Below are 26,870 nucleotides of genomic sequence, written 5' to 3'. Positions count from 1 at the left end.
ATGTTTCATAGACGCCACCCAACCTATAGTTGTCCCAGAATAATTAGGGTTTGTACCGGGTCATATTCCCTGTGTTCAGGAACTGCGCTGAGCTCTAGTGTGCTCAGTGGTTTACAGGGGCAGTTCAAGAAAAGTTCCAATTAGCTAAGAGAAAAATCTCTCCAGCCGTTATAGCGATGCTGACCACCTGTACAATTGCTGGACCTGGCTTCTATCAATGTCTGTTATGTCAGAGTAAGACACCCATTTTTTGGTCCTGCAAATATTTCTCTTTGTGGTCTCAACCTCACCGTCTGCACTTGACCCATGCCTAAAACATGACATTGTCTAAAGATTCTTAACACTTACTTTCAGTGCCTGAAACATGAGACTGTCTAAGGACCCTTAATCCATTTCTCCCCGTGCCTGAAATATGAGACTGTCTGAAGACCCCTAACCCATTACTCCTAGTGCCTGAAACACTCTTAATTCGATACTTCAAGTGGTTGAAGCATGAGAGGATTTTAGCAAATGGTAGGAGAGATAGCAGGTGTCTGTTTTTCAAGCCCAGAAATACACTGAGATGGAAGCTAGAACATCCAAAAGACCCAATACTCAAACACAAGAAGTAACTGTGTAGATGCAGTGCGGTGTAGTAAGGAATGTAAAGACGTGCACATTGGGGAGTCAAGACAACCACTCAAGAAATTAATGGTCCAACACTGGTGGGTATACTCTACAGGTCAGGACTCAGTAGTCTTCCTACACCTTAAATCTGACCTCCATCCTTACCTTCAGTATCACACAGTTGTACAAGCTTCTCTCTAAACAAAACGGCTTACTCTAATTTCACTGCACACTGCGAGCTTCTCACAATATGCATTGGAACCTGCAACAGGTCATATAGAGCCCATCAACCTCCTAGCGGTCACCGAAACCTGGGTACAGGCCACTGACTCTACCTCCCCTGCGGCACTCACACATGGAGGTCTCATCTGGACCCATTCACCCAGACCGAGCGGTCGCAGAGGTGGTGGTGTCGGCTTGCTCCTATCACCGCTGAGCACCTTCCAGGTCCCTAACCCCCCCTCTCTACCTTTCTCCTCCTTCAAGGCTCACTGCATCCAGCTCTTCTCCCCCACCCACCTAAGGATTGCAGTGATCTACAGGCCTCCCAGATCCATACCCCGCTTCCTAGATGACTTCGCCGCCTGGCTTCCCTTCTTCCTCTCCTCTGAGCTACCGACCATCATCCTTGGGGACTTCAATATCCCCATCAACGACAACAACCCAGCTACTTCCCAACTCCTCCACCTAACCTCCTCCTTCACGCTCACACAGTACGCTCAATCCTCCACCCACATCGATGGGAACACCGTGGACCTCGTCTTCTCCCACCTTTGTACGCTCAACCAGTTCACCAACACCCCCTTCCCTCTCTTCGACTACCACCTCCTCACGTTCTCCAATCCTCCACCCACATCGATGGGAACACCGTGGACCTCGTCTTCTCCCACCTCTGTACGCTCAACCAGTTCACCAACACCCCCTTCCCTCTCTTCGACTACCACCTCCTCACGTTCTCCATCTCCCCTAACTCCCCCCCCCCCCCCCCAAGGCGCCAAACCATCACCAGCCGCAACCTGAACCTGGCCCCCCTCCACTCGGCTGCTGACCGCCTACACGACAGCATCCTTCCACTGTTATGTCCTGACCTAGTCACCACCACATACAACGACTCACTGTCAGCTGCCCTAGACTCTCTGGCACCCCTAACCACACGCAACATCAAACCTAGACCGCTTCAACCATGGCAGAATGACCATACTAAACGCCTCAAACGTCGCAGTCGCGCGCTGGAGAGACTATGGCGCAAAACCAGGTCCCCTCGTGCATTCTCCCTCTACAAATCTGCCTTCCTCACTTACACCTCCTTCCTCCATGCTGCCAAGCAGGCATACTTCGTAAACCTGATCAACACCCTCTCCACCTCCCCTCGCTGACTCTTCTCTACCTTCAACTCCCTGCTCGCTCCCCCCCCCCCCCTCCTCCTCCACTCAGTACCTCACTCACCACCCACGAGATTGCCACCCATTTTCACAACAAGATTAACGCAATCCGTAAGGACATAGTCAACTCGCAATCTACCTCCCCACCTAGCCCATCACCCCCTCATCTCTCCCCTCCCCTGACCTCGCAACCGCACTGCCCCCCCACCACACCCAAGGCCCCGCTTACTGTAACCCCCCCCCCCCCAGCACTGTACTCCTTCAGCCCTGCTACCACTGAGGAAGTCACCAGGGTCTTCTCAGAAGCCCGCCTCACTACGTGCCCCCTGGACCCTATACCCTCTCATCTCCTCCGGTCACCCCCCTCCTCCCTCATCCGCTCCCTCACCCACATCTTCAATCTCTCCCTCTCTACTGGCGCATTCCCCTCCCCCCTAAAGCATGCGCACATCACCCCCATACTCAAAAAGCCCTCCCTGGACCCCACAGACCCAAACAACCTCAGACCCATCTCCCTGCTGCCACTCACTTCCAAGCTCCTTGAGCGCTTAGTCTACGATCGCCTGAGCGCCCACCTGACAACAAACCTCCTTGACCCACTATAGTCCGGCTGCTGTCCCCAACACTCCACCGAAACCGCCCTTCTCAAAATCACTAAACGACCTACTAACCTCCAAAGGCGACTACTCTGTCCTTCTCCTGGACCTCTCCACGGCCTTCGACACAGTTGACCACCCCCTCCTCCTTAATAAACTACTCTCCTTTGGCATCAGAGACACCGCTCTCTCCTGGTTCTCCTCCTCTCTATCCCAATGCTCCTTCAGCATTTCCCACAACGGTGCCACCTCCCCTCCCCCTCTCTGTTGGGGCCCCCCAAGGCTCTGTCCTCGGACCCTTTCTCTTCTCCATCTACACCTCCTCCCTTGGCAAACTCATACACTCCCACGGCTTCAACTATCACCTCTACGCTGATGACACTCAAATTTACCTCTCCACCCCTCGCCTCACCCCTTCAGTCTCCACCCGCATCACTCACTCCCTAAACAACATCTCAGACTGGATGTCGCTCCATCTCCTCAAGCTTAACCTCTCCAAAACCGAGCTCCTCGTCTTTCCTCCTGCCCACCTCCCCCCCCCCCATCCTATCCATCACTACCAACAACACCACAATCAATCCCGCCCAGCAAGCCAATGTCCTTGGCATCACTTTGGATTCAAACCTTTCCTTGCAACCTCATGTCAGATCACTTACAAACACATGCAGGCTCCACCTCCGCAACATCGCCAAGATACGCTCCCTCCTTTCCCCAGACACCACTAAGCTACTCGTACACTCCCTGATTGTCTCGTACCTTGACTACTGCAACTCCCCCCTCACCGGCCTACCCCAGTGCAGGCTCTCCCCGCTTCAGACCATCCTGAACTCAGTGGCTAGACTCATCCACCTCACCAACCGCTCCACCTCTGCCACCCCCCTCTGCCTATCCCTCCACTGGCTCCCGGTTGCCCAACGCATCAAATTTAAACTGCTAGCCCTGACCTACAAAGCCATTCACAACACTGAACCTACCTACCTCACCAACCTGATTCCCAAGTACCACCCTACCCGTACCCTTCGCTCCTCTCAGGACCTCCTTCTGTCTTGCTCCCTGGTCTCCTCCTCCCACGCACGACTGCAAGACTTCTCCAGGTCCTCCCCCATCCTCTGGAACTCACTACCCCAATCCATCAGATTGTCGACTTCCCTCCTCACCTTCAGGCGCTCCCTGAAAACCCACCTCTTCAGGGAAGCCTACCACAACCTTACCTAACAGCCGTCCTCCTTCATTCCTCCTACCAATCCATCCCCCACAGCCACTTCCTCCTGTACCACTACCCCCTCCCTCCTAGATTGTAAGCTTGAAAGAGTAGGGACCTCTAACCCTTCGTGTGCTGTTTGTTGTTGCTGTACTGTTTCATGTATTGTGCCCCCCCCTCTATTGTACAGCGCTGAGCAAACCCTTTGACGCTATATCAACTCAATGTAATAATAATAATAATCTAGCTAAAGGACATCCATCATCATCTAGCTGTCTTTCTTTCCCAGCCTGCCTGCCCCTTTCATTCATTAGATTTCAGTTCTTTCAATCATGGAGACGTCACATGCAGGCATTACCTAGGCCTGTCTGCATGAAAATACAGCCTGTGCCGGAATGCCCACTCCTCCAGACAAACATCCACCCATCAAGACATTTTGGTATTTGCACAACTCTACTCAAGAGCCAGGGGGCTCTTGAGAAGGGTACTGAGGTCTGTGATGTCAACAAGAAGCTATGTAGAACACACTGCTTGCTCCTTCCACCAGCCATAATCTGCCTGCATTGCATAGAGAAGCACAAAGTCCCAGTAATGATGTTACTAGATGTAAAAAAAAAAAAAAAAAAGGATATGTAATAAAAATAGAAGCATTTCAGTGAAATGTAATTGCAGGTGAAATTGTTAGTTTTGCTGCAAAATCAATTTCAGCAAAGTCTCTCCACTTATTATTATACAGGATTTATATAGCGCCAACAGTTTGCTCAGCGCTTTACATTATGGAGGGAGACAATACAGCAACAATACAGTTCAATACAACAGGGATAGGAGGGCCCTGCTCCTTGGAGCTTACAATCATCCCTGCAAAGCTGCTTCTTTTTCTTCTCAACCACATTGTTTCCTGTAGCAATTATTAGATATTGTGGGAAACCAAAGAGGAAGTTTGTGAAAGTATATGCACAGCGACTAGTAGAAGAGTTTAGAGTGTGTGGGAAACTTCCACAACGATGTCCCAACTCCCGATGTAAACTCTATTTGGATGACATTTCATTTGCTCTGTGTAATGTGCATCACAAACTACTGCCATTTTTTAATTTCTTGTTTCCATCCCTGTTTTCTATCTCAGTTCTGCTGATCTCATGCAGCCTCTTTCCAGCCACTTCCAGTGTGCATGCACTCCAGCTATGGCTGCATGGCATTTCTCAGGACAGGAATATCCTGGAAGACTCAGTATGCATTTCTCATCAGTGCTCAGCGTCCATCCCATAATGCAGTATGTATCCCCAACACCCTACTCGCTGCACCATCGTGGGATGTAGGAGGGTGTGTATACCTGAATTCCAACCACTGTACCACCTGCCTGGAGTTTGCATGTTCTCCCTGTGCCTGCGTGGGTTTCCTCCCCGTACTCTGGTTTCCTCCCACACTCCAAAAGGTGGTATTGGTTCCGGTCTAAGTTGGCCCTACTATGTGTATGTATGAATGTGAGTTGGGGACCTTAGATTGTACTCCCCTTGAGGGTTAGGAACTGATGTGAATGTAATATATATATATATATATATATATATATATATATATATATATCTCTATCACAGTCTAAATTGATGGCGCTATACAAGTACCTGTAATAGATTTTTAAAAATCTATTTTATCTGTTAATTGTGCAGAGGAGGCATTTTGATTTTGTCATTTTGCAGTACCTTGCCCTAATTACTCAGGTTACCGATGAAGAATTGTTGTAACATATAGAATTCCTACACACACCATTTTGTAATTTGATGCTTTGATAAATTACCTTTCAGTTTCTTTCTGCGTATTTCTAAAACTGTCAAAAAATCCAAATGTCCTTTTCTATGTAACCCAGAGGGGTTCACACCTTAAAATCTGCTTGTGTGATTGTCATATAATAGTGCCGCGCATATATCTCTATAACCTCATATATGAATGAAAGCATCCAAACCATGTGATGATGCAACAACTGTGAATACACGGAATACAACTTAAAAAGTCTATAATATACTGCACAGATGACTCCACTTTCCTCCTCACTCTGCTCTTTATCCCACAAATCCTCCACATATGTAAAACAGAAAGGCTTGCCATTAGTGTAGTATGTAAATATAACGTGATTTATTAAAAAAAACTCACATTTAAAAGTGTCCTGCTGAGACACCACAGTAAAAAAAACCTTGTTATAAAGTATTTTCAATGTGTTCAGGAATTTTGAAGATGGCAGCTTGTAAACGTCCAGTTTAGCGGCTTGACACCATCGGCCCACCCTACGCGTTACGTCACGTGACTTCCTCAGGAAGTCACATGATGTGATGTAACACATAGGGTAGGCCGTTGGCATCAAGCAGCGAAACCAGAAGTTTACAAGCCGCCATCTTCGAAATGTGAGTGCACATTGTTTTTTTTTAATAAATCACGTTATATTTATATACTACACTATGGCAAGCGTTTCTGTTTACATATGTGGAGGATTTGTGGGATAAAGAGGAGACAGTACCGTTTGCAGCAGAGTGAGGAGGAAAGTAGAGTCATCTATGCAGTATACCTACCGGGTTCAAAGAGAAAGGCGGTATCTGACCTATGCAATTTGGGTCATAAAAGGAGGTGAATGTATATATGTATGTCTCTGGTGAAGGAGCACCTATAGGAATATATGTGGATATAGGCAATAAAGAGCACCTGTTTGGGAACAAATTATAAAGGCACGGATCAAGTACATATTATGGACTTTTAAGTTGTATTCACTGTTGTTGCATCATCACATGGTTTGGATGCTTTAAACCATATATGAGGTTATAGAGATATATGCGCGGCACTATTCTATGATATCTTTTGTGCGTGGAAACGCATGTAAGTGTCAGCAGCACTGGTATACAGAGGAATTTGAGGAGTTATTTGTTGCGCTGAAGTATTATTTGTACACTGCTTGTGTGATTGGCTCCTTGCTTTTCCCCAGGAGTCAGGTCAGAGGTAAAAGTAAAATCTCAGGCTTTCTGAATCAGAACATTTCTTTTTGTGTAGATATTTTCCCCCCCCATATCACCTACAGGGATGCAGACACTGCAGCTTTTTTCATTCCAATACTGTGCCTGCTTAGGCGGTGATAATGAAGGCTGATGTCTCAATCATCAGTCTATGGAAGGAAATGGTGAAACAAGCAGAATTCTTTTTCAGAATAGTGAAGGTGAATTTCCAAATCTCCCAGAAAGTTTGCTGATCACACATCACAGGGCAGAGATGTTACACAGATGAAGTTTTGTCTGTTTGGTGGTTTCTTTCTGTTGAGCGCCTGTGACGTCTTACATCCGCACAGACACACAGGGTTTCCTTTTCATCGTCCTCTGCGTGGATCACGCTGACATCACGTGAATGAGCGTGCAAATCATTTGAGAACTCAATGAATTAAATTATAGCCGGCAGTTATACCACAATAACAGGAAACATATGACAATGAGCTCCTCTGAGCCAGAGAGGGGTAATACTGACATGAAACATCTGAAGTCTAAAGATGTGCCCTGTCTAGAAACTGGCAGGATTTTTTATTCTGGCATTGAGCACATGGCTGCTAAATCATTATAGTAGTCACCTTTCCCATCCTCTGAATGGGCCTGAATGTGACACCACAAATTCAGTTTGTTCCCTATTACCAGCACCTCCCTACTGCAGCCTCACCCACATATAGGTAGGTTGTCATGTGACACGAGGCTGTAGTTCCAGCAGTACATAAAAACTGTGAATTTTCTGACATGTTTGCAGTGTTTACTGAACAGCATTAGCAGCTCTCTGATTTACTTTGTTAGATGACCACATTACAGACCGAAAAAGGTGAGTTTTTGAAGATCTGTATCTGACTTCTGTGTGTCACCTGGAATTGCACTCGCTTTCAGGGGCGGACTGACAACTCATGGGGCCCCCAGGAAATAGGGGATCATGGGGCCCGTGTCCTTGCCCACACTTAAAAAAGCCAAAAAAAAAAAAAAGGGGGGGTACCAGGGGCATTTTATGGAGCCCCCTACTGACCTCAGGCCCTTGGGCAGTGCCTGAGTGACTGAATGGTCAGTCCGCCCCTGCTCTCGTTTCAATCTGAAACCTGTCCCGCAGAAGTTGTATTCCTAACAGTACCTGAAAGCTGCTTAGAGTGGAAATTAATTGCCAGAGAGTGCAGGGACATTCTAAGAGATTGCTAGAGTGAGGTCTATAAGGAAAATCCAGACCAAATTCCAGATGGGCCCATAGCAGCCTTGCACTTGAAGCGCCTACCCTCTGGAGGGTCCACTAGAAATAGACAGGTTCTCTCAAAGTAACAGAGGCTGTCAGTCACACAAGTTCAGTCCTGTGCACATTGGCATTCAGGATCAGTCTATGGGATGACTTTTTTAGTGTTTATTGAATAGAAGAAAAGGGTTTACGGTCAGAGGATACTTCCAAAACAATTAGTAATAATGATAGGAGGCCAAACTTCTTTCTAGATGTCTAAAAGCAGCTTTTCCTGGTGGTAACTGGGAATGACCAGTATATGTAGGACTGTGCAGCAACAGTTCTGGCACTTATTTCCCTTCTGGCACTTGCACTATTAGTCCCTAGCAAAGTCTTTACTCACAGTGTCCCAGGAGCTGTCTGCCACCCAGCATCCACTGGTAGATCCTCAGTGAGGGAGATAACAAGATAATTCTCCAGACCAGGATCTCAGTGCAGTGCCCTCCAGCAAGCAAAATCTTCTGGCAATCTTCTCCAGGCCCTCAGCCCAACAGCTGCTGAGGTCCAGACTGCAGATTCCTCCAGGGAGAACCAGAAGCCTCCCTTGAGGGAAAAGACCCCTGCATATTTATAGCCTCCCCAGCCACCTTCTGGATATCTTCCTCCAGGGATTGGCTGGGGCATAATAAATATTCACACTGATCATTTGAATCTCCCAGCCTTATACTCTGGACACTTCATTCAGAGGCAGGTGGGAGGAAGCAAACTTTCATCTCAGGAAACCATGAAAAGACCAAAATAATAAATCACTGCTCCACTCACTGCAGTGGATCCAAAAACTAAATTTAACTTCACAACCTAACTAGAGGAGGGTGCTACATACTTAAAAATGAGGCTTATTTCTAAAGACAAGAGTCCCTGTCTATGTAGCAAGTGATGAGAGGTCAGTAAACATTCTAATATAGTCAATTGTATTGAGTTTCCAGTATGGGGTGCCATGTACCTCAATGGAGATATTAGTTCTCCAATATAAAACACATATGTGACTTCTGTGAGTGCAGAATGTGCCTGATAACTGGCATCATTCATACAAAGTGCCTTCAATGCCATTCCAGGCACACAAATAACTTAGAATGCATATCTAGGTCTCAAAAATTGGCCCTAACTGATCTCCAGGATATGCAAATATTGTCTGAATACATAAACTTGTAGTCTTCCTTGAATCTTGTTGTGCTTTGTGTATTTCTTCCAGATTTATGCAGTAATCTAGTGTGAAACTTTACCTCTATAGATTAGCTTCCTGTAATGAAGACCAATCACTGCTGCTTTCTCTCTTTGTGCAGGGTGACTGGTCTTGTCTCCGCCCCCTCCTGTAGTTTTCTGCAGGCAGCCGGTGGTGGGTGGAGCCTGTTAGGTCCCTCCCACAGCTCTGCCCAAGCTATGTACAGCACAGTGCAGATGTCACTATGGCATCATAAAAAAAAAATGAAAGTGATGGGACAAGGTTTTCTGTCTGCTGCCTATATTTCCCGACATGTTTCCAAGCCTGTTTTAGTTAGATCTTGGTACTTTTTACTTTGGTTCATGCTTAGTACCTATAAGCAGGTCCAGAGACTATGGACATGCCACAAGTGTGATTGGAGACCTGGCATACTGCAACAGACAGTCAGAGACTGAGAATATGTAACATGAGACTGCGAGAGATCACAGCTTCTATACAAGTCAGTTCTCCCACTAACAATAATGACTGCTTGGGTCTGAGGGCTGCACAACAAACTCCAAACTGAATATTGACCCCTAACGTGCCCCCACACCCCTCAATCCTGGCACCAGCATGCATTGCATTGTGGGATGCAGAGAGCATATCTAATCTCCAACTTGCGGCAAAGCCAATATTTGCATACTGCACATGTCTAGACTCGGGGCCTGCCCAGATACACTGGAGGCATGGCGAAGTTCCATAGGTTTATAGTGTCTGCTCCTTCCTAATTTTATTATGTTCTCTCTTTTCTAAAAGCAGGCCGAGGCACAGAATGCTGCCTCACCCTTTGTGGGGAGCTAGTGGTGTCACCAAGGCACTTGTTTAAAAAGCAATCTATTTTGCTGCACTAATTCCAACAAACTGGAAGCACTCAGCTCCTTTCCTATAAAACACATCCGTCATTATCCCGGGATCGGGGGTGATACAGATATCTGCCCAGACACACAATGACCCATTTAGAAGGCGCACAGCTGTCCCCGGATAGAAATCTCTCAGATTGTCTCAGAACATCTTGAAACACATGAACACAATATCCGGCTGAGAGGAGACAAAAACCTCCTCCGCACCCTGCAGATTCCGGATTATCAGATTATTAAATTGTTTTCCACCTGAAAGTGTGTCTAAAGCCAAAAATGTCATTTTTAGTTTTGGATTGGACAGGATAATGGATAAAGCTGAACTCCGGTCTTCCCTTCAGTCTTGCACAGTTGTACAGGCTCCTCTTCTGTATTGTAATTACTTACTCTGATTTTACTGCACACTGTGAGCTTCTCACAATGTGCATTAGAATCTGCAGCAAGTCAGACAGAGCCTCCCTCATTTCCTCATCCAGCCCTTTCCTCCCCAGCTTGACAGTCCTTCTCTTTGGATCCAAGTCTCATCATTCAAGGAGGCTCAGCATTATATGTGAGCATTACCTAGAAAGGTCTGCATGCAAATACAGCCTACTTAGCTGTGCCCACTCCTCCAGACTGACAGACACTTATCAAGGCATCAACCCACCGCTTGCATCATGGCTGGGAGGTCATGAGAGCAGTATTGTGGCAGGGTGCTGTGATATTTTCAGTAAGCCATGTGCAGCATCCTACTAGCCCGCCCCCCCCCTCATTGCATAGAGCAGGGGTCTCCAAACTTTATAAACGAAGGGCCTTCAGACTTTAGGGGGGCAGGACTGTGGACATTGGGAGAAGAAAATGTCCTGGCATTAGTGGGAGTAAGCAATGCCTCATCATTGGTATTAACGTGAGAGATAGTGCCCCATCGTTGGCATCAGTGGGAGGAATGGTGCCCCATCGTTGGCATCAGTGGGAGGAATGGTGCCCCATCGTTGGTATCAGTGGGAGGAATGGTGCCCCATCGTTGGCATCAGTGGGAGGAATGGTGCCCCATCGTTGGCATCAGTGGGAGGAATGGTGCCCCATCGTTGGCATCAGTGGGAGGAATGGTGCCCCAATGTTGCTGATAGTGGGGGGAATATTGCCCCAAGGGCCAAATAAAAGCAAGCAAAGGGCCACATCCGGCCCATGAGCCGCAGTTTGGGGACCACTGGTATAGAGAAGCACAAAGACCCAATGATGACATCACTGAACCTAAAATAAGATATGTAATACAGAAAGAAATGTTTTCTTTTAAAACATCATTGGTAGGTTGATGAGGGGGAAAGAAAACATAAGCAGATCAAATTTCAGCTTTAACTGACAGTTTTTTTTGCCACCTACTAAGAAGATTTTTTTTTACTTCCTGTCCAAGAAATCATAGAGTGAGCCCCCTTTCACATGGGCGGACCAATTGGATCCGCCTTTTGCCCCCTATGGATTGGCAGATATCAACGGACATGCATCCATTGATACCCACCAACATCTGATCTGATTCTGTCCTCTACAAACAGGTGGATGGAGATCCGTTCCCCATCCGTCTGGCAGATCGGATGGCAGTCAGATGTAAATGGTCAAGAGGTTAATTTTCATCCAACCACCCCATAGAGAGCAGCAGGCTGTGTGTGTGTCCGCTCTGCATACGTAGAGCTGACATGGACCTGTCATCCACCTGCTCAACTGGAACAAGCAGATTCCCTGCTGAGCAGGTGGATCTGTTGCTGGAGTTCGCCGTGTGTGGAAATCTCTCCAAATCAAGAAAACCTCCTTTTAGCCAGTTGTCACCAGAACAGGTGTTCCCAATGGAAGATTTCTTCTCTGTTCCTGTTCTGGCAGCAACTGTAACCTTTTCAGCTTCTTATTACTTTCAGTTCTTGCAACAATAATCATCAGGACAAATAGAGAGGATAATGGGGAGACAGGTTCTCCACTCCATTCACAATCAAACAGTAAAGATCTGGCTTCAGATACACCAATCAGACATAAATGTATGACCACTGACAGCTTCAGTGATTAACACACACTGTGTCAGGAAAGGCTTGCCCATAATGCAGGTGAAGAGTCGCGTTGCACAAGTATGCGCAGAACAGTGATGGGCCGGACAGATGTGCATGTACTAGGGCATAGGTGCGCACAGTTGCATGCGCACTCACGCATCCAGGCGCACACCTGTCGTTAATTCTGGTGCCGAAAGGGGCTATTTAAACTGGCTGCAGTATTGTCTCTTTGCCGTTTGGTCTTTAACCTCTGCATATATATCCTGATCCTTGTGCCTGACTCCTGATACTGAACCAGCTTGTTCCTGACCTCCGCTTGTCTGCTACCTGCCCTGACCCCGGACTTGTCTTGGATTACTCTTATGTCTCCTGCTCTTGTCTGATTGAACTTCTGCTGCTGACCTGTGACCCGACTACGCTACCTCCTGCCATCTATGTCTGAGCTACCCGCCTGCTACCTACCTGGCTTATCTGACCTTTCATCATCCATCTTGTTCCCCAGCAATCCATCCATCCATCCATCATGGCCGCGTCCGGATCCTGCTCCTCGCTAAAAATCTCCAGCCTACTGACAACCAAGGTCCATGCAAGGATATCTGCCATCAGTGCTGCTTCACCTGCCTGCCGGCTACTGCTGAAACACGGACTACTGGACTGATCACAGTCACTTATACCTCGCCGTGCTCCTGCAGCCGCTGTCCCACAATCAGTAGCCCTCGAGCCGGAGCTGTATGGGAGGCCTACCTCTTCACATCAGGGTCACTATCCAGGCACGTGAATCTCGTTACCATGGCATCTTAAAGTGGGTGGGATATAATGGGCATCAAGTGAACATGTTGTCTCTGAAGCTGAGATGTTGAAAGCGTAGCAATTTAAGAGACTTTGACAAGAGCCAAATTGTAATGGCTAGACAATTGTGTCAAATCATCTCCAAAACTGCAGCTTTTTTGGGATGTTTCCAGTCTGCACAGGTCAGAACCTACGAAAAGTGCTCCAAGGAGAGAAAGCTGGGGAACTGGCAACAGGGTCAGGGGTGGCCAAGGCTCATTGATACACATGGGGAGAGAAGGCTGGCTCCTATAGAAGGGCTACTGTAGTTCAAATTGCTAAAAAGTTAAAGTGTTACTAAACCCAGCACCCCGATTTCACTATATCCGGTCTCCCACAGTACACAGAACATGGAAATGAAATTATTTTGGTAAATATAAACTGCTAAATACCTTTTCTCATCACCAGCATATATCAGTCTTGTGACTTCTATCAGTGTTCAGCCAAGCACTGGTTAATCTTGTAGGAGGACTTTTCTTGTCCTCCGACTGCCCTATGAGGCTGCATGACCCCTGATCCTCTGTCTGATTGGCCCTGTGCTGATCACATGCCCCCCCACCAAGAAAAAAGCTCTCTAGCAATACACACCAAACTGAACATGTGCAGAGTGATTCCTAGGGCTCTGTACTATCAGCAGATGAATTGGGAATGGTGAAAGAATGGGAGATCAGAGAAGACAGGATCAAACAGCCTTTTTACACAATGTGGAGGATCAACACCTTATGTTCCACAGTGAGTATAACAAGCATGCTTTACTGCATATACAGACTGATTTTACTTTTGTGGATTTAGTAACACTTTAATGTTGGTTCTGATAGAAAGGTGTCAGAACATATACTGCAGTTTGTTGTGTGGGGCTGCATAGCTTCCGAGCAGTCGGGCTACACATACTTAAAATGTACAATACAAACACACACGTTCCTGCGTTAAAAATGGCTGTGTGTATAAGTGGGTGCTGCGACTGTCGGCTGGAACCGAACAGAATCAGCAAGGGTCACATGCCTGGTGAAGGGGTCCTGCGATACTCCAAAATGTTGCCTTGCTGTAACGATGTGATTGTTCATTAAAACTTTTGGACCCATATTGGTGATCCTCGGGCTGCACATACTGACCCGTGTCTACAGCCAAAGGTGCCGATAATGGGTACATAAGCATCAGGACAGGACCTCAGAGCAACAGAAGAAGGTGGCCTGGTCTGATGAATCGCCTTTTCTTTTACATCATGTGGATGGTCGGGTGTATGTGTGTCACTTACCTGGGGAAGAGATGGTACTGAGATGCAGTATGGGAAGAAGGCAAGCCAGCACAGGCAATGTGATGCTTTGGGCAATGGTCCATACATGTAGATGTTACTTGACATGTGCCACCTAAACATTGTTGCTGACCAAGTACAACCCTTCATGGAAACAGTATTCCCTGATGGCAGGGAACCCCTTGACCAGGACCAGCTTGACACCGCAAAATAGTCCAAGAATGGTTTGAGGAATACAACAACAAAGTTGAGGGTTTGACTTGGCCTTCAAATTCTCCAGATCTCAATCCAATTGAGCATCTGTGAGATGTGCTGGAAAAACAAGTCCGATTTATGGAGGCCCCACCTTACAACTTACAGGACTTGCTACTGATGACTTGGTGCCATATACCACAGCAAACCTTCAGAGGTCTTGTAGAGTTCATTACTCAGTGGGTCAGGGCTGTTTAGGCAGCAAAAGGGGAACCTACTCAATATTAGGTGGGTGCAGGGGCAGACTGACCATTTGGAAACTCGGACACTGGGTCAGTAGGAGACCCCATGAGATGCCCCTGGTAACTTTTTCATAGGCTTTTTTGAGTTCTGGCAAGGACAGGGGCCCCATGATCCCCTATTGCCCGTGGGCCCCATGAGTTGCAGTCTGCCCCTGGGTGGGTGGTCACCGATCATCAGGTTATGGCTGATCGATGTATAAGATGTTTCCACTTCACACACTCTTGCACCTTTTCTAAAGCCCATTGCCCTTTTTCTATTATCCAACTGTCATGTCCTCGATTCTCCTCATTTCAGGACAAAATCTGGCTGTATGTATCAGGTTTCAAGAGTTAGATTTTTGTGCAAAAGAAAAAAAGGGAAATAAAGCGACCTGCCAGAATATAGACAGACATGGCTGAAAAGCACAGAAAGAAAAAACAGAGGATTTAGTGATAGCAGCAGGAGGGCTTCTACAAGTGAAAATGCTTTTTTTGTGAGAATGTGTAAAACCCTGCAAGTTTGGAGAGCACGGAAATTGAGCGTATTGTCAGGGACAGGTGAGGATTTGCAGTCCTGAATATCATATGTCACAACGATGAAAATTAGATCCCGGTGGACATGGAAGGGGCCCACCGGTGGCAGCTGAGACGCTGGACTGTGTTCTTCCCATAGATCAAAGGACGACCTGCTAACCCTTTGCCGGTGGCCCCTATGGAGGGCACTAATAATTGAATCTCCAGCTCTCAGCAGGATCAGAATTGTTCAGTGTGTAAATTCCAAAAAATTCACCGCAGAGAGAAGACATAAAATCGAAGAGGAGATGCCACCAGGGATGAAGGTGACAGTGCAAGGGATGGAGGACATGCATGCGCAGGGTAGGTGCCAGTCTGCCTATCTTAGGACCATAACTGAGGGCTCTGTGCACAGACAGTATGAGCCCCTATTGATGCATATGATTACTGCTGCATGTATGTACAGTATATGTTGAACTAAGTACCACCAGTCTGTCCCTAATGGGAACTTACACATTTGTCACACATTTCACTTTCCAGTGCAGTCAACTGATTTGCCTCCTTTCCCAGCTACATGTTCCCAGAACCACTTCCATCTCTGACAATACCAGCACCTGTTGACTCAATCCCCTGCTACAACCCTGACAGCCCAAGCTGCCCTATAAACAGGCAGTCAAGAAGATGTATCCACATACAAATACTGATACTGAAGAGTTTTATTAAACAGTTAGTCTTCAGCTCCTAACCATTTCCTATAATATATGTCTGTGACCATCTACTATAGTATATCTCTGACCCCCTTTTTGTCATTTGCAGCCTCTGACCATCTCCTGCGGTATATCCGCAGTCTTTGACCATCTCCTGCGGTATATCCGCAGTCTCTGACCATCTGCTGCGGTATATCCGCAGTCTCTGACCATCTCCTGCGGTATATCCGCAGTCTCTGACCATCTCCTGCGGTATATCCGCAGTCTCTGACTATGTTTTGTGTTATATCTGCAGCTTCTGATCACCCTCTGTCATATGTCTGCAGCCTCTGACCATCTCCTGTAGTACATTCATGTGTGACCGACAGGTGATGATCAACAACTGAGTCTTTATAAATATTGAAGGTTGATATCCGCAAATGTACTGAAACTTCCTTTTTTTGCATGTCATAACCTGTCAAAAGGTGGGCAAAAAGTACTTCCGGGGGTGAAGGTAGTTTTAGGAAGTGAGAACTTTCTAGCTGTGCTTGGTATAAATATAAATCCTACTGTCATTTCATATAAATGCAGTTAGCAAGTGCAGGAAAAGAAAAAAAAGAAAACTCAAAAACAAAAAAGTTAGTTGCAAAATGTAGTACAAAACTAAGTCAAACACAGAAGTGTCAGCCTATGTTTAGGAAGGATCAAAACACCCTCCCTGTGTAATCACGGACACACACAATCTAAGAATAGGCCTTGAGAAGGACACTGCAGACCAGGACAGACCAGAACTCGATGTGATAAGTCAGCTCTGAATTACTACAAACATTCTATGGTCAACAAATACCTCAATTTCAGCTCCACAATCCTAATTATGGTAATTATTGGCTCCACGCTGCCAAACACAATGATAGCCAACTGCTGGCTGAACCAGTCTGCTCTAGAAGAGCATATAACAGGCAGGTTAAAGGTGAATCCAAGAACGGTAGTGGGTGTGAATAGTCCTCACATGAACCCTACTACAGAGCTTATTATAACGAGGGATGCTTCTCTAATGTTGGCAATACACTGGGAACTGCACATATGATCACAATTCATCACCAGAAACTACCACCTATGAGCTTGATCAAGCCACTGTCAGAATTTGGTCAATTGGAAACTGGCTAATAAATTGATAAGTTAAATAAAACTCTTTAAAGAAAAAAAATTGTGGCAATAAGTTTAAAAGCGATCACATTTTGTTGGGGAAATTATAATTCCCTATTCTTGTGGTTGATCAAAACTACCACTAATGGTTATTTATTTACATGTCTAGCCAGCTTAAGGCTGCATTCACACTTTTGTGATGAAAAATATGCGCATTTTACACTCATTTTTTATGTCTTTTATATGTATTACCATTCATATTTATGTAACGCACATTTTCAAGAAAAAGATGTTAAGAATGTTGCCAGCACACAAACTGTATGGCATTAAAGTCCAATGATGACAACGGGTAGGCAAAGGAATAAAAATGATGGCGAAGTATTAAACTGACCTCTCTGGCACCCCAAGTCTTCTTCCAGAGCTGCAGTCTCCATCTGACTTTTTGGCAATCAAAGCCTACAGGAGTGTGGATTGCCTGTGTCCCAGTCTTATGTTGTGGTTTATTCCTTCAAACCCCTAAGTCCTTACAGGACACAGCAATTACACAGGGGTTGGAGGAAAGAACCATGTCATGCAGTGGGGCGTGCAGACATCCGACAGTCCTGAAAGTGTCAAATGCCATATGAAGGCTGTAGAGCTGAAACAGACTTGGGCTGCCAGAGAGGTGAGTGTAAAACCTTCTCTTATAATACGTTGCTCTGTTTATTTCTCTAAAGACCTGATGGGTTTCTTTATAATTATTATTACAGGTACTTACATAGTTCCGTCAATTTACACAGCGCTTTACATACACATTGTACATTCACATCAGTCCCTAACCCTCAAGGGGTGTACATTCACATCAGTCCCTAACCCTCAAGGGGTGTACAATCTAAGGTCCCTAACTCACATTCATTCATACATACACATACTAGGGCCAATTTAGATAGGAGCAAATTAACCTACCAGCATGTCTTTGGAGTGTGGGAGGAAACTTGAGTACCCGGAGGAAACCCATGCAGGCGCAGGGAGAACATACAAACTCCAGGCAAGTGGTGTCATGGTTGCCCAGTGACCCTAGTACTGCCATGCGGAAGTGCTAACCATTTAGCCACTGTGCTGCTTCTCTAAAGTTTATTTTGCTAACTCCTCATCAACATGCTAATATCATTTTTATATTTCAATTGTTTTTATTAATTTGTAACAGTTAAACACAGGAGCAACAAATCATGCCCATGCAGGGGCTATCAATTGCACATAAAAAATTTGAAAAATCAGTGCTCTAACACCAACAGAGCAAAAGGTGTGCCCACGCAGGGGCTATCAATGGCACCCGATAGTAACTCAAACTAAAGGCAGCTATCCACTGCCACACCAAAAAAACAAGGAAAAGGAAGAAGGAGTACAAAAGAGAAAAAACATAAAACCAAGAGCAGGGGTCCAAGAACGCCAATGCCGAACAACATCACATCCCGAGACTAGCCGGGGGGAGCATGGTAAAGGCAAATTGCAACCACAGCTCCCACATTTTTAAGAATTTACATTGGGGGTCATTGCAGATACTCAACATCTGTTCATTGAGCATCATAGTGGTCCTACGGTCCTGCACCCCCTGAAGAGGGACAAACGGGCTCTTCCAGGCCTGAGCAATTTTTCTAGTGGCCGACAAAAACAAATAGGAAGCCAACTTCTGCTGATGAGCCAAGAAGTCCGGTATGGGACAATGAAGCAAAGCATACCGAGCATCCCGGCGTATAGAGAGATGGAACAAAGTGAAAAGGAGGCCAAACACACAAGACCAAAAATGAAGCAGTCTCGGGCATGACCACCAGATATGCAATACATCACCACGATGGCCACAACCCTGAAAGCATCTATCACTACAGGCAGGGTTCGCCTGGGCCAAACGAGCCAGAGCCCAATACCAACGAAACAATACTTTGTATGCTGCCCTAATGACATTTTTAAATAAAACCTTTCCATTTTCATTACATAACTTACCAGTGACATCATCACTGGGTCTCTGTGGCGCTCTATGCAACACAGGCAGAACATAGCTGGTGAGAGGGGCTAATAGGGTGCCTATCTATAGCTTCCCAAAAACATCACAGTACCCTGCCTCAGTACTCCTCTCAAGAACTCTGATGGAAACAGTAGGTGGGTTCTTGGGAGAAGTTATGCGAAGTGCCTTGATAGGTGGAAGTCAGTCTGGAGGACTAGGCATTCCCAGGTGGGTTCAGTTTGCAGGCAGACTACCCTAGGTAATGACCACATGTGATGCTGAGCCTCCCTAGATTGAAAGAGCTGGCCACCCCCATATAGAGTTGAAAACAATAATCATGATTGTTAAAGATCACCACACACCAATACAATTATTTCCATTCAGCCAATAACATTTACTTCAATAAAATCGTAGGGGGCAATGCAGAAAGCTCAGGCAATACAACAATGTTAGGCTACTTTCACACTGATCCACTGCAAAAACACATAGGCGTTTTTACTGCCCTGAGCGTTTATAAAAGGACAGGTGATTTAAAAACTGCTCAAAAAAAAAAAAAAAGAAAAAAAAAAAAAGCTTCTCAGAGGCATTTTTGAGCTGCTTTTCAGGTGTTTCCCATTGATTTCAATGGGAAGAGGCATTTCTGGGGCTTTTTTTTTTTACTCCCCAAACATGCCCCAAAGATGCACCAAGCAGGAGTTTTTACACCGCACCGCAACACCTCAGTGTGAAAACATATACAGATATACATTCACATACATAGGGAAGTGTTTTTCTTGAGCTTTTCAGATGCTTTTTTAAATGCAAAAATGCTTCAAAAACTCCTCAGCGTGAAAGTAGCCTTAGCAAATACAATCCAAGAGAACATTCTCAGTGCAGTTCATTCACTGCTCGCTCTGTGCACTGTCATTGTGTTCTGTCTTATCTGTCACACACATATCTATCTCTGTCACCTTCTTGCTAGGCCTCTTGTAGTGCTGAGCTCTGCAGGCTGTGGAGGGAATACATACAGGAGTGAACTCATATACTAACTATATATCCCTTCTGGTACAGGAATGAGCATTTGTCCCTGGGACAGAGGTTGGCCCATTGACACACATCAGATTTACATATCAGAGCCAATGTATACATGGTGCCTCTATTATTTATTTCAGGTACTTATATAGTGCTGTCAATTTACACAGGACTTCATATATACATATTGTACATTCACATCAGTCCCTAACCTTTAAGGGGTGTACACTCTAAGATTCTTAACTTACATTCATACATACACATACTAGGGCCAATTTAGAGAGGATCCAATTAACCTACCAGCATGTCTTTGGCGTGTGGAAGGAAACTGGAGTATCTGGAGGAAACCCACACAGGCAGAGCATGCAAACTCCAGGCAGGTGGTGCTGTGGTTGGGATATGAACCAACGACCCTAGTCCTGCCAGGTGGAAGTGCTAACCATTTAGCCACTGTGCTGCATGTCCCGCTCTGCCTGTGCTATAAGAACACTGTAGGTAGGCCATTTCACCCAAAAGTAAAATGCTAGTTCTGAGTGGATATTAATAAATAAATGCAGCAAGATCTTTTTCAAAATGCCCCCATCCCCCATATCAAAAAGTTAAATTTTCCTAGCCTTTTCTAATATGTAGAAATCACAGGGAGAGCTGGATCCACGCAGGATGGTCAAAGAAGATGAACAGAGCAGAAAGAGCAGGTGTGGAGACCTCAGGTCTGGAGTTTCTAGCAGGCATCAGAAGACGATTCATCCTCCAGCATCCATCCAAAAGAGAATCATCAACGTTGAGTAGACTGATGCTTTAAGAAGCTTGGATGAAGTGTGTCAGGGAAAAACATTGTGGTTGCTGCAAATGTCAGTATAGTGGTAGATATACAGTACATGTACTAGTTTTAGGTGAAGCTTCAGTTTTCTAAGGCCAAGAAACCTCTCCATGTCTGATACAGATTTGTACCTGTCCGAAAATCAAATTCGATTTTCCAGCTGCAATTGCAGAAATGCATTTTATATTCCTTTTTTTAACTGCATTATATTTTTTATCTATTTTAGGCCTCATGCACACTGGGCATTTTTAATGCTTCTCTTAGGGGCGTCATGCCCCTGCATGTTAGTCTATGGGTCCTTGCACACATAGGCATTTAGAGAAGAGGCAGGGGTGTTTAGACGCAGAAAAAACCCCACTGTCAGTGAGTCCAGGAGCAGCAGCATTTTGGCAGAAAAAAACAATCTATGCGTGTAAACATGTCTAAACACATGCTACTGCTAGGCATGTTTAGTACTTGAACATTAATTTATTTTAATTGAATGAATGATTAATTATTCTGGTAAATAAAATGAACTCCCAAGCGCTTGATGAACCTAAATGCAGCACACGCGATTGCAAGTTTTTTCTGGGAAAATGCTGTTGCCAGGAGAAAAGGCGTCTAGGAGAGATGGCCAAACGTCCAGTCTGCAAAAGCCTTTACAAGCAGTTATTGGAAATGAAATTAGTTTGGCTTTTATGGGCATTAATGTATCAAAGTCAGAACATGGTATCATCATTGCAAATAAAAGCCATTGTTTCTACGAACCGCTGCCTGTAAAACAAAAAAAAAGCCTAAAGCACAAAACTTGCTACAAAGTTACAATGCTGCAGTCTGGTCGCTGGAGAAGAGGAGACTGAGAAAATGCTTCCTCCTGCCTGCAGCAGACTGATGACATCATCTCAGCCTAGGAAAAGTTACTAACTGGAGCTCAAGGATGGTTTTTAATGATAAAAGGTGGGATTTTTCTGAAACATGATATTGTTGTATATTGTGACATGTCAGGGATTTATTGATGGAGTCCTGTAAAGGTAATAAAAGTCTAACTTTCTTCTATTGCAGTTTTTCAAAATGTTAAAATAAAGAACTGACAATAAAGGTCTAAGCCTGATGGGGACATCATCCCGTTGATCCTTTCCAGGGAGCAGCCAACAAAGGCAAAGGGTTGTTAGTGGTTACAGGAAGCTGTTTGTGGAAGTGCTGCAGAATATGTTTGCCCGGGACCATGTCCAGGATGGTGGCAATGAACCCAGATTAATGACCCTGCTGTCCAGCCACCAGACCTGCAGTCACCTGGACATCTGTGACAGCTACACTGAGGTCCAATGACCAGCTTTAAGCTGCTTGTACCCTGGTAGATTTATGAATGAAAATTCATACAAAAATTCTCAGTACATTTGACGACTCAATGTATGTCATTCTAAAGTAATTCAAAATTGCCTTTGCTTTTAACATTTGATTTTGGAACAAATGGAGTTTACTTAATAAACATCACATACACTGTTGGTAATTAGTTCTTTTAACAAAAAATATATATCCTGGCTTTTCAAATTTTCTCATAACTGTGGTCAAAAACAAACATAGATTTGACCCCACTAATAAAAAATGTTCTTACAACAAGAAATTCTAATAGTGTATAGCTGGTTTTATCTATATGAACCAGTGTTATGGCACAGTGTGTAGTTCTATGGGGGTACCAAGGATCTATTTTGTAGCTGGGCACCTGCTACTCATTGTGCTATTCCTCAGCCCCTCAGCAGATTTTCCTATCCACATATAAGATACAATCAGGAGTTTAGTTTTGTCACACAGCTGACAGCAGTAAATCAAAATCCAGCAGCAGGCAGAATGCATCACACTGCATGAAATGTTTTCCACAGCAGGAGAGAAAGAGTTTTAAACACAGGCTGACTCTCATCTGATCTAAAGGCTACGTTCACACTTGACTTTATTTCTCACTCCTGCCAAATGCCCCTATAGCGTTTGACAGGCGTTTGGGAAGCGTTTTTAACGCTCCCAAAATGCCCTATGCGCATTTTTAAGGCATTTGCAAAGCATTGAAACCGCACCACAAATACCTATAATGAAGTTTAATGGTATTAACGCTCCACAAACGCTCCACAAACACCTGCCAGGCGTTTGAGAAGCGTCACCATAGACTTGAATGGGAGGCTACAAGTCTTCCTGACTCGACATGAGGCATCAGTTTTGCCGTGACACGACGCTAATGCTTCAGTGTGAACAGCACTGTGTGCTGCCAGAATTTTCATAGGCATTTGAGAAGAGTTAAAAATGCTTCCCAAACGCCTGTCTGATGGCTGCTGACAAAGCTAGTGTGAACGTAGCCAAACGCTCAGACCTGAACTGCAAGAAAACTGCTAAAAACACAGCTAAAACCTAGTAATGGGAGCTGTTTTATATGCCAAAGCCAGACATCAGAGCGTAGTTGGTGACCTAACTTTTTGCCACTGCAGTTAGAATAATACAGCCTGGTCACCTCACCTTTCACAACGTATGTATGATGGATAATGAAGGAGCAGCAGCAGACTGATAAGCACATCTCTCTGCTCTCCTCTTTTTGCTTCCCCTCCTACTCACCTTCAGAGTTCTGCTGTACAGGGGGTTATAAGAGGTTGATGGAAAAGTCTAAGCTACCTACACTAGTTGCATTTAAACACATTTAATGATAATGAATTGATAACTGCATCATATTTGATGTTATTTTATATATGTCCGGAGTTCAGCTTTAAGAATCTTCCAAGGATATGTGCTGACCTTTGTGGCATGACAGTGAAGATTGGCAGAAGAAATCAGGCCTGACCATAGCTCTTGAATATATCAGTGTCATCACACCAGTAAGATAGTAAGATGGCATTACACAGTACACGGCTCTGGTCATATAGCACTGGTATCACTCTCATTCCTGTAACATGGCTCTGCTGTGGTGTTACCGACATGGCAATAGTCTACCTCTGGTAACATGGGGTAGTTAAGCACCACAATTTGGCAACCTACTATTATTTACATTGAGCTTCATGTAAACTAACCCTGGAACCATCTCTGGGCAGTATGGAGTCCAGGCAAGTGACATCCCTGCAGAATGCCACATATCACCTTGTTCAGTTCCAGAGATCATGGACTTTGGTGAAGCAACAGACATATAAAATAACTGTGCCATATATCAGACTGAGTATGTGTAATATATATTATGCCTCATAGGTGGCACCACATAAAAAGTGGAAATGATATAACATACACTCCACACACATGTGCCAATATGACAAACATGTTGCATCATATCCTTGCACTGCAAATATGGCAAAAAGGAGGATGACTGCACAGAGAAAGGTTTATACATTGCTGTACCTCTCATTGAAGGGTGCCATGTGGAGACAGTGCTATACCCCTCCATTGACGCATGCCAGGAATTTGCTGTACGGAACCCCCATTACAGTATAGGAATGTGCTAGCTGTATACAGCATTATGCCCACCACTACAGTATAAAAGGGTGCTTTCCTCTACTCTGAGCCCACCACCATATGTTAGGCAGTACAGTGCTGAAAGTAGGTGGACCCTTTAAGAAAAGTACAGAAATATTAATGTATATTTCATACTGAGAAGAGAATACTGGAGAGTTACCAACAAAAAGAGAGGAGAGAGAGAAGAGTCTGATCATAGTATGGTGTAATGTATGCACTGTATTACAACTGGATGTATAGCATATGGAGCAGGTTATGTAGTATAATGTGCTGTATACAGGGGCGGACTGACCATTTGGAAACTCTGGCACTGCCGAGGGCCCAGGGTCAGTAGGGGGCCCCATGAGATGCCCCTGGTACCTTTTTCATAGGCTTTTTTGATTTTGGGCAAGGACACAGGAGCCCCATGATCCCCTATTGCCCGGGGGCCCCATGAGTTGTCAGTCCGCCCCTGGCTGTATAGCATATGGAGCAGGTTATGTAGTATAATGAGCTGTATAGCATATGGAACAGATTATGTAGTATAATGTGATGTATAGCATATGGGTCAGGGTATGTGGTAAAAAGAGATATAGGGCAGAGTGTGTAGTATAATGAGATGTATAGCACATGGGACAGGGTACACAGTATAGGTGGTCTATTGTACAGGGTACACAGTACATGGGGTGTACTGTATAGAACACACAGCTTATGAGGAAAGCAACCAGCACTGACATGCCAACATTTGATGTGTCACATACCATGCATCTTTAGCATATGGGATGGTGCCAGGCTGCATAAGAACGGGAAAGATGGTATAGGAGGGCAAGAATGGACCTGCATGTTCTGCATAGTATGACAGTGCCAGCATGGGATTTATAGTGTAGTGCCACCATACGATGTATAGTGTACAAAAATGCCAGCAGGGGATGCAAAGTGCATACAATCGTGCCACCATAGGATGTATAGTGTACAAAAGTGCCAGCATGGGATGTAAAGCATATACAATAGTGCCACCATAGAATGTATAGTGTAAAAACGTGCCAGCATAGGATATAAAGTGTACAATAGTGCCACCATAGAATGTATAGTGTAAAAACGTGCCAGCATAGGATATAAAGTGTACAATAGTGCCAGCATAGGATGTATAGTGTACAATAGTGCCAGCATGGGATGTATAGTGTAGTGCCATCACAGGATCTATAGTGTAAAATAGTGCCAGCATAGGATGTATAGTGTACAATAGTGCCAGCACAGGATGTATAGTGTAGTGCCATCATAGGATCTATAGTGTACAATATTGGCATCATAGGATCTACAGTGTACAATAGTGCCAGCATGGGATGTATAGTGTAGTGTCATCATGGTATGTATAGTGTACAATAGTGCCAGCACAGGATGTATAGTGTAGTTCCATCATAGGATGTATATTGTACAATATTGCCATCATAGGATCTATAGTGTACGATAGTGCCAGCATGGGATGTATAGTGTAGTGCCATCATAGGATGTATAGTGTACAATAGTGCCAGCATGGGATGTATAGTGTACAATAGTGCCATCATGGGATGTATAGTGTACAATAGTGCCATCATAGGATGTATAGTGTACAATAGTGCCATCATAGGATGTATAGGGTGTACAATAGTGCCATCATGGGATGTATAGTGTACAATAGTGCCATCATGGGATGTATAGGGTGTACAATAGTGCCATCATGGGATGTATAGTGTACAATAGTGCCATCATAGGATGTATAGGGTGTACAATAGTGCCATCATAGGATGTATAGTGTACAATAGTGCCATCGTGGGATGTATAGTGTACAATAGTGCCATCATAGGATGTATAGGGTGTACAGGTGTGCCATCAAGTTCTCCACAGCAGAGACATGTGTTTCTACATAGCCTGTAGGAATAAACAGGAGTGTCAGCATGTGGTGTGGGGTGTATATGAAGTATATAAGTACATTCTAAACAGCAGTGGCAGAGAGCACACACAAAACAATATTAGTGCCCCCACAGTGTGCCCCCTCTATTCCTCTTACCTCCATTTGGGGTAGTAGATTTGGCTGATGCAGCCCGGACACGTTGCAGAGTTGCAGGCAGTCTGGAAAGATTTGTGAATTGTGATCCGCCTGCCGGGAGGAGACTCACCAACACTACTACTCCTCCTTCCTTCCTTACTCTGCTTCTACTACTCCTCCTTCTCTCTGTATTAATCCTCCTTCTCTCCTCTGTCTGTACTACTAGTTCTCTTCTGTCTGTACTATTTCTCTTCTGCCTGTGCTACTCTTTTATCCCTCATCTGCCTATACTACTCCACCTTCCCATCTTTCTCTGTACTACTCCGTCCCTCCTCTGTCTGTACTACTCTTCCTAATCTCCTCTTTTTGTATTACTATTCATCTCCATGTACCATATCTCCTTCTCTCTATATTACTCCTCTCTTTCACTTTTTTCTGTACTACTCCTTCCCTCCATTGCCTGTACTACTATTCATTTTCTCTACTGTTTATAATAACCCTGTTCCCTTCCTCTCCCTGTCTTACTACTCTTCCCTTCTCCTCTGTGTACTATCTCTTCTTCCATCCTCTAC

At 45.0% G+C, this 26,870-nt stretch overlaps 1 protein-coding gene across 1 annotated transcript in view; it reads right to left on the bottom strand.

Annotated features, from left to right (window-relative positions):
• Positions 1-26,457, bottom strand: part of LOC149449351 (branched-chain-amino-acid aminotransferase, cytosolic-like) — a 93,946-nt gene extending 67,489 nt beyond the window's left edge. The window contains exon 1 of the mRNA XM_089693349.1: positions 26,320-26,457. Within this exon, the coding sequence (XP_089549475.1) occupies positions 26,320-26,325 (6 nt within the window). The 5' untranslated portion in view covers positions 26,326-26,457. The remainder of the gene's footprint in view (positions 1-26,319) is intronic.
• Positions 26,458-26,870: the final 413 nt, after the last annotated feature.

This window comes from Staurois parvus, unplaced genomic scaffold (genome assembly GCF_062004578.1).
Source record: "Staurois parvus isolate SC_StPar_1 unplaced genomic scaffold, SC_StPar_1.0 ptg000628l, whole genome shotgun sequence".
NCBI classification, from domain to species: Eukaryota; Metazoa; Chordata; class Amphibia; order Anura; family Ranidae; genus Staurois; species Staurois parvus.
The sequence above is the reverse complement of the archived record's forward strand: the minus strand, read 5'-3'. Positions and strand labels throughout refer to the sequence as shown.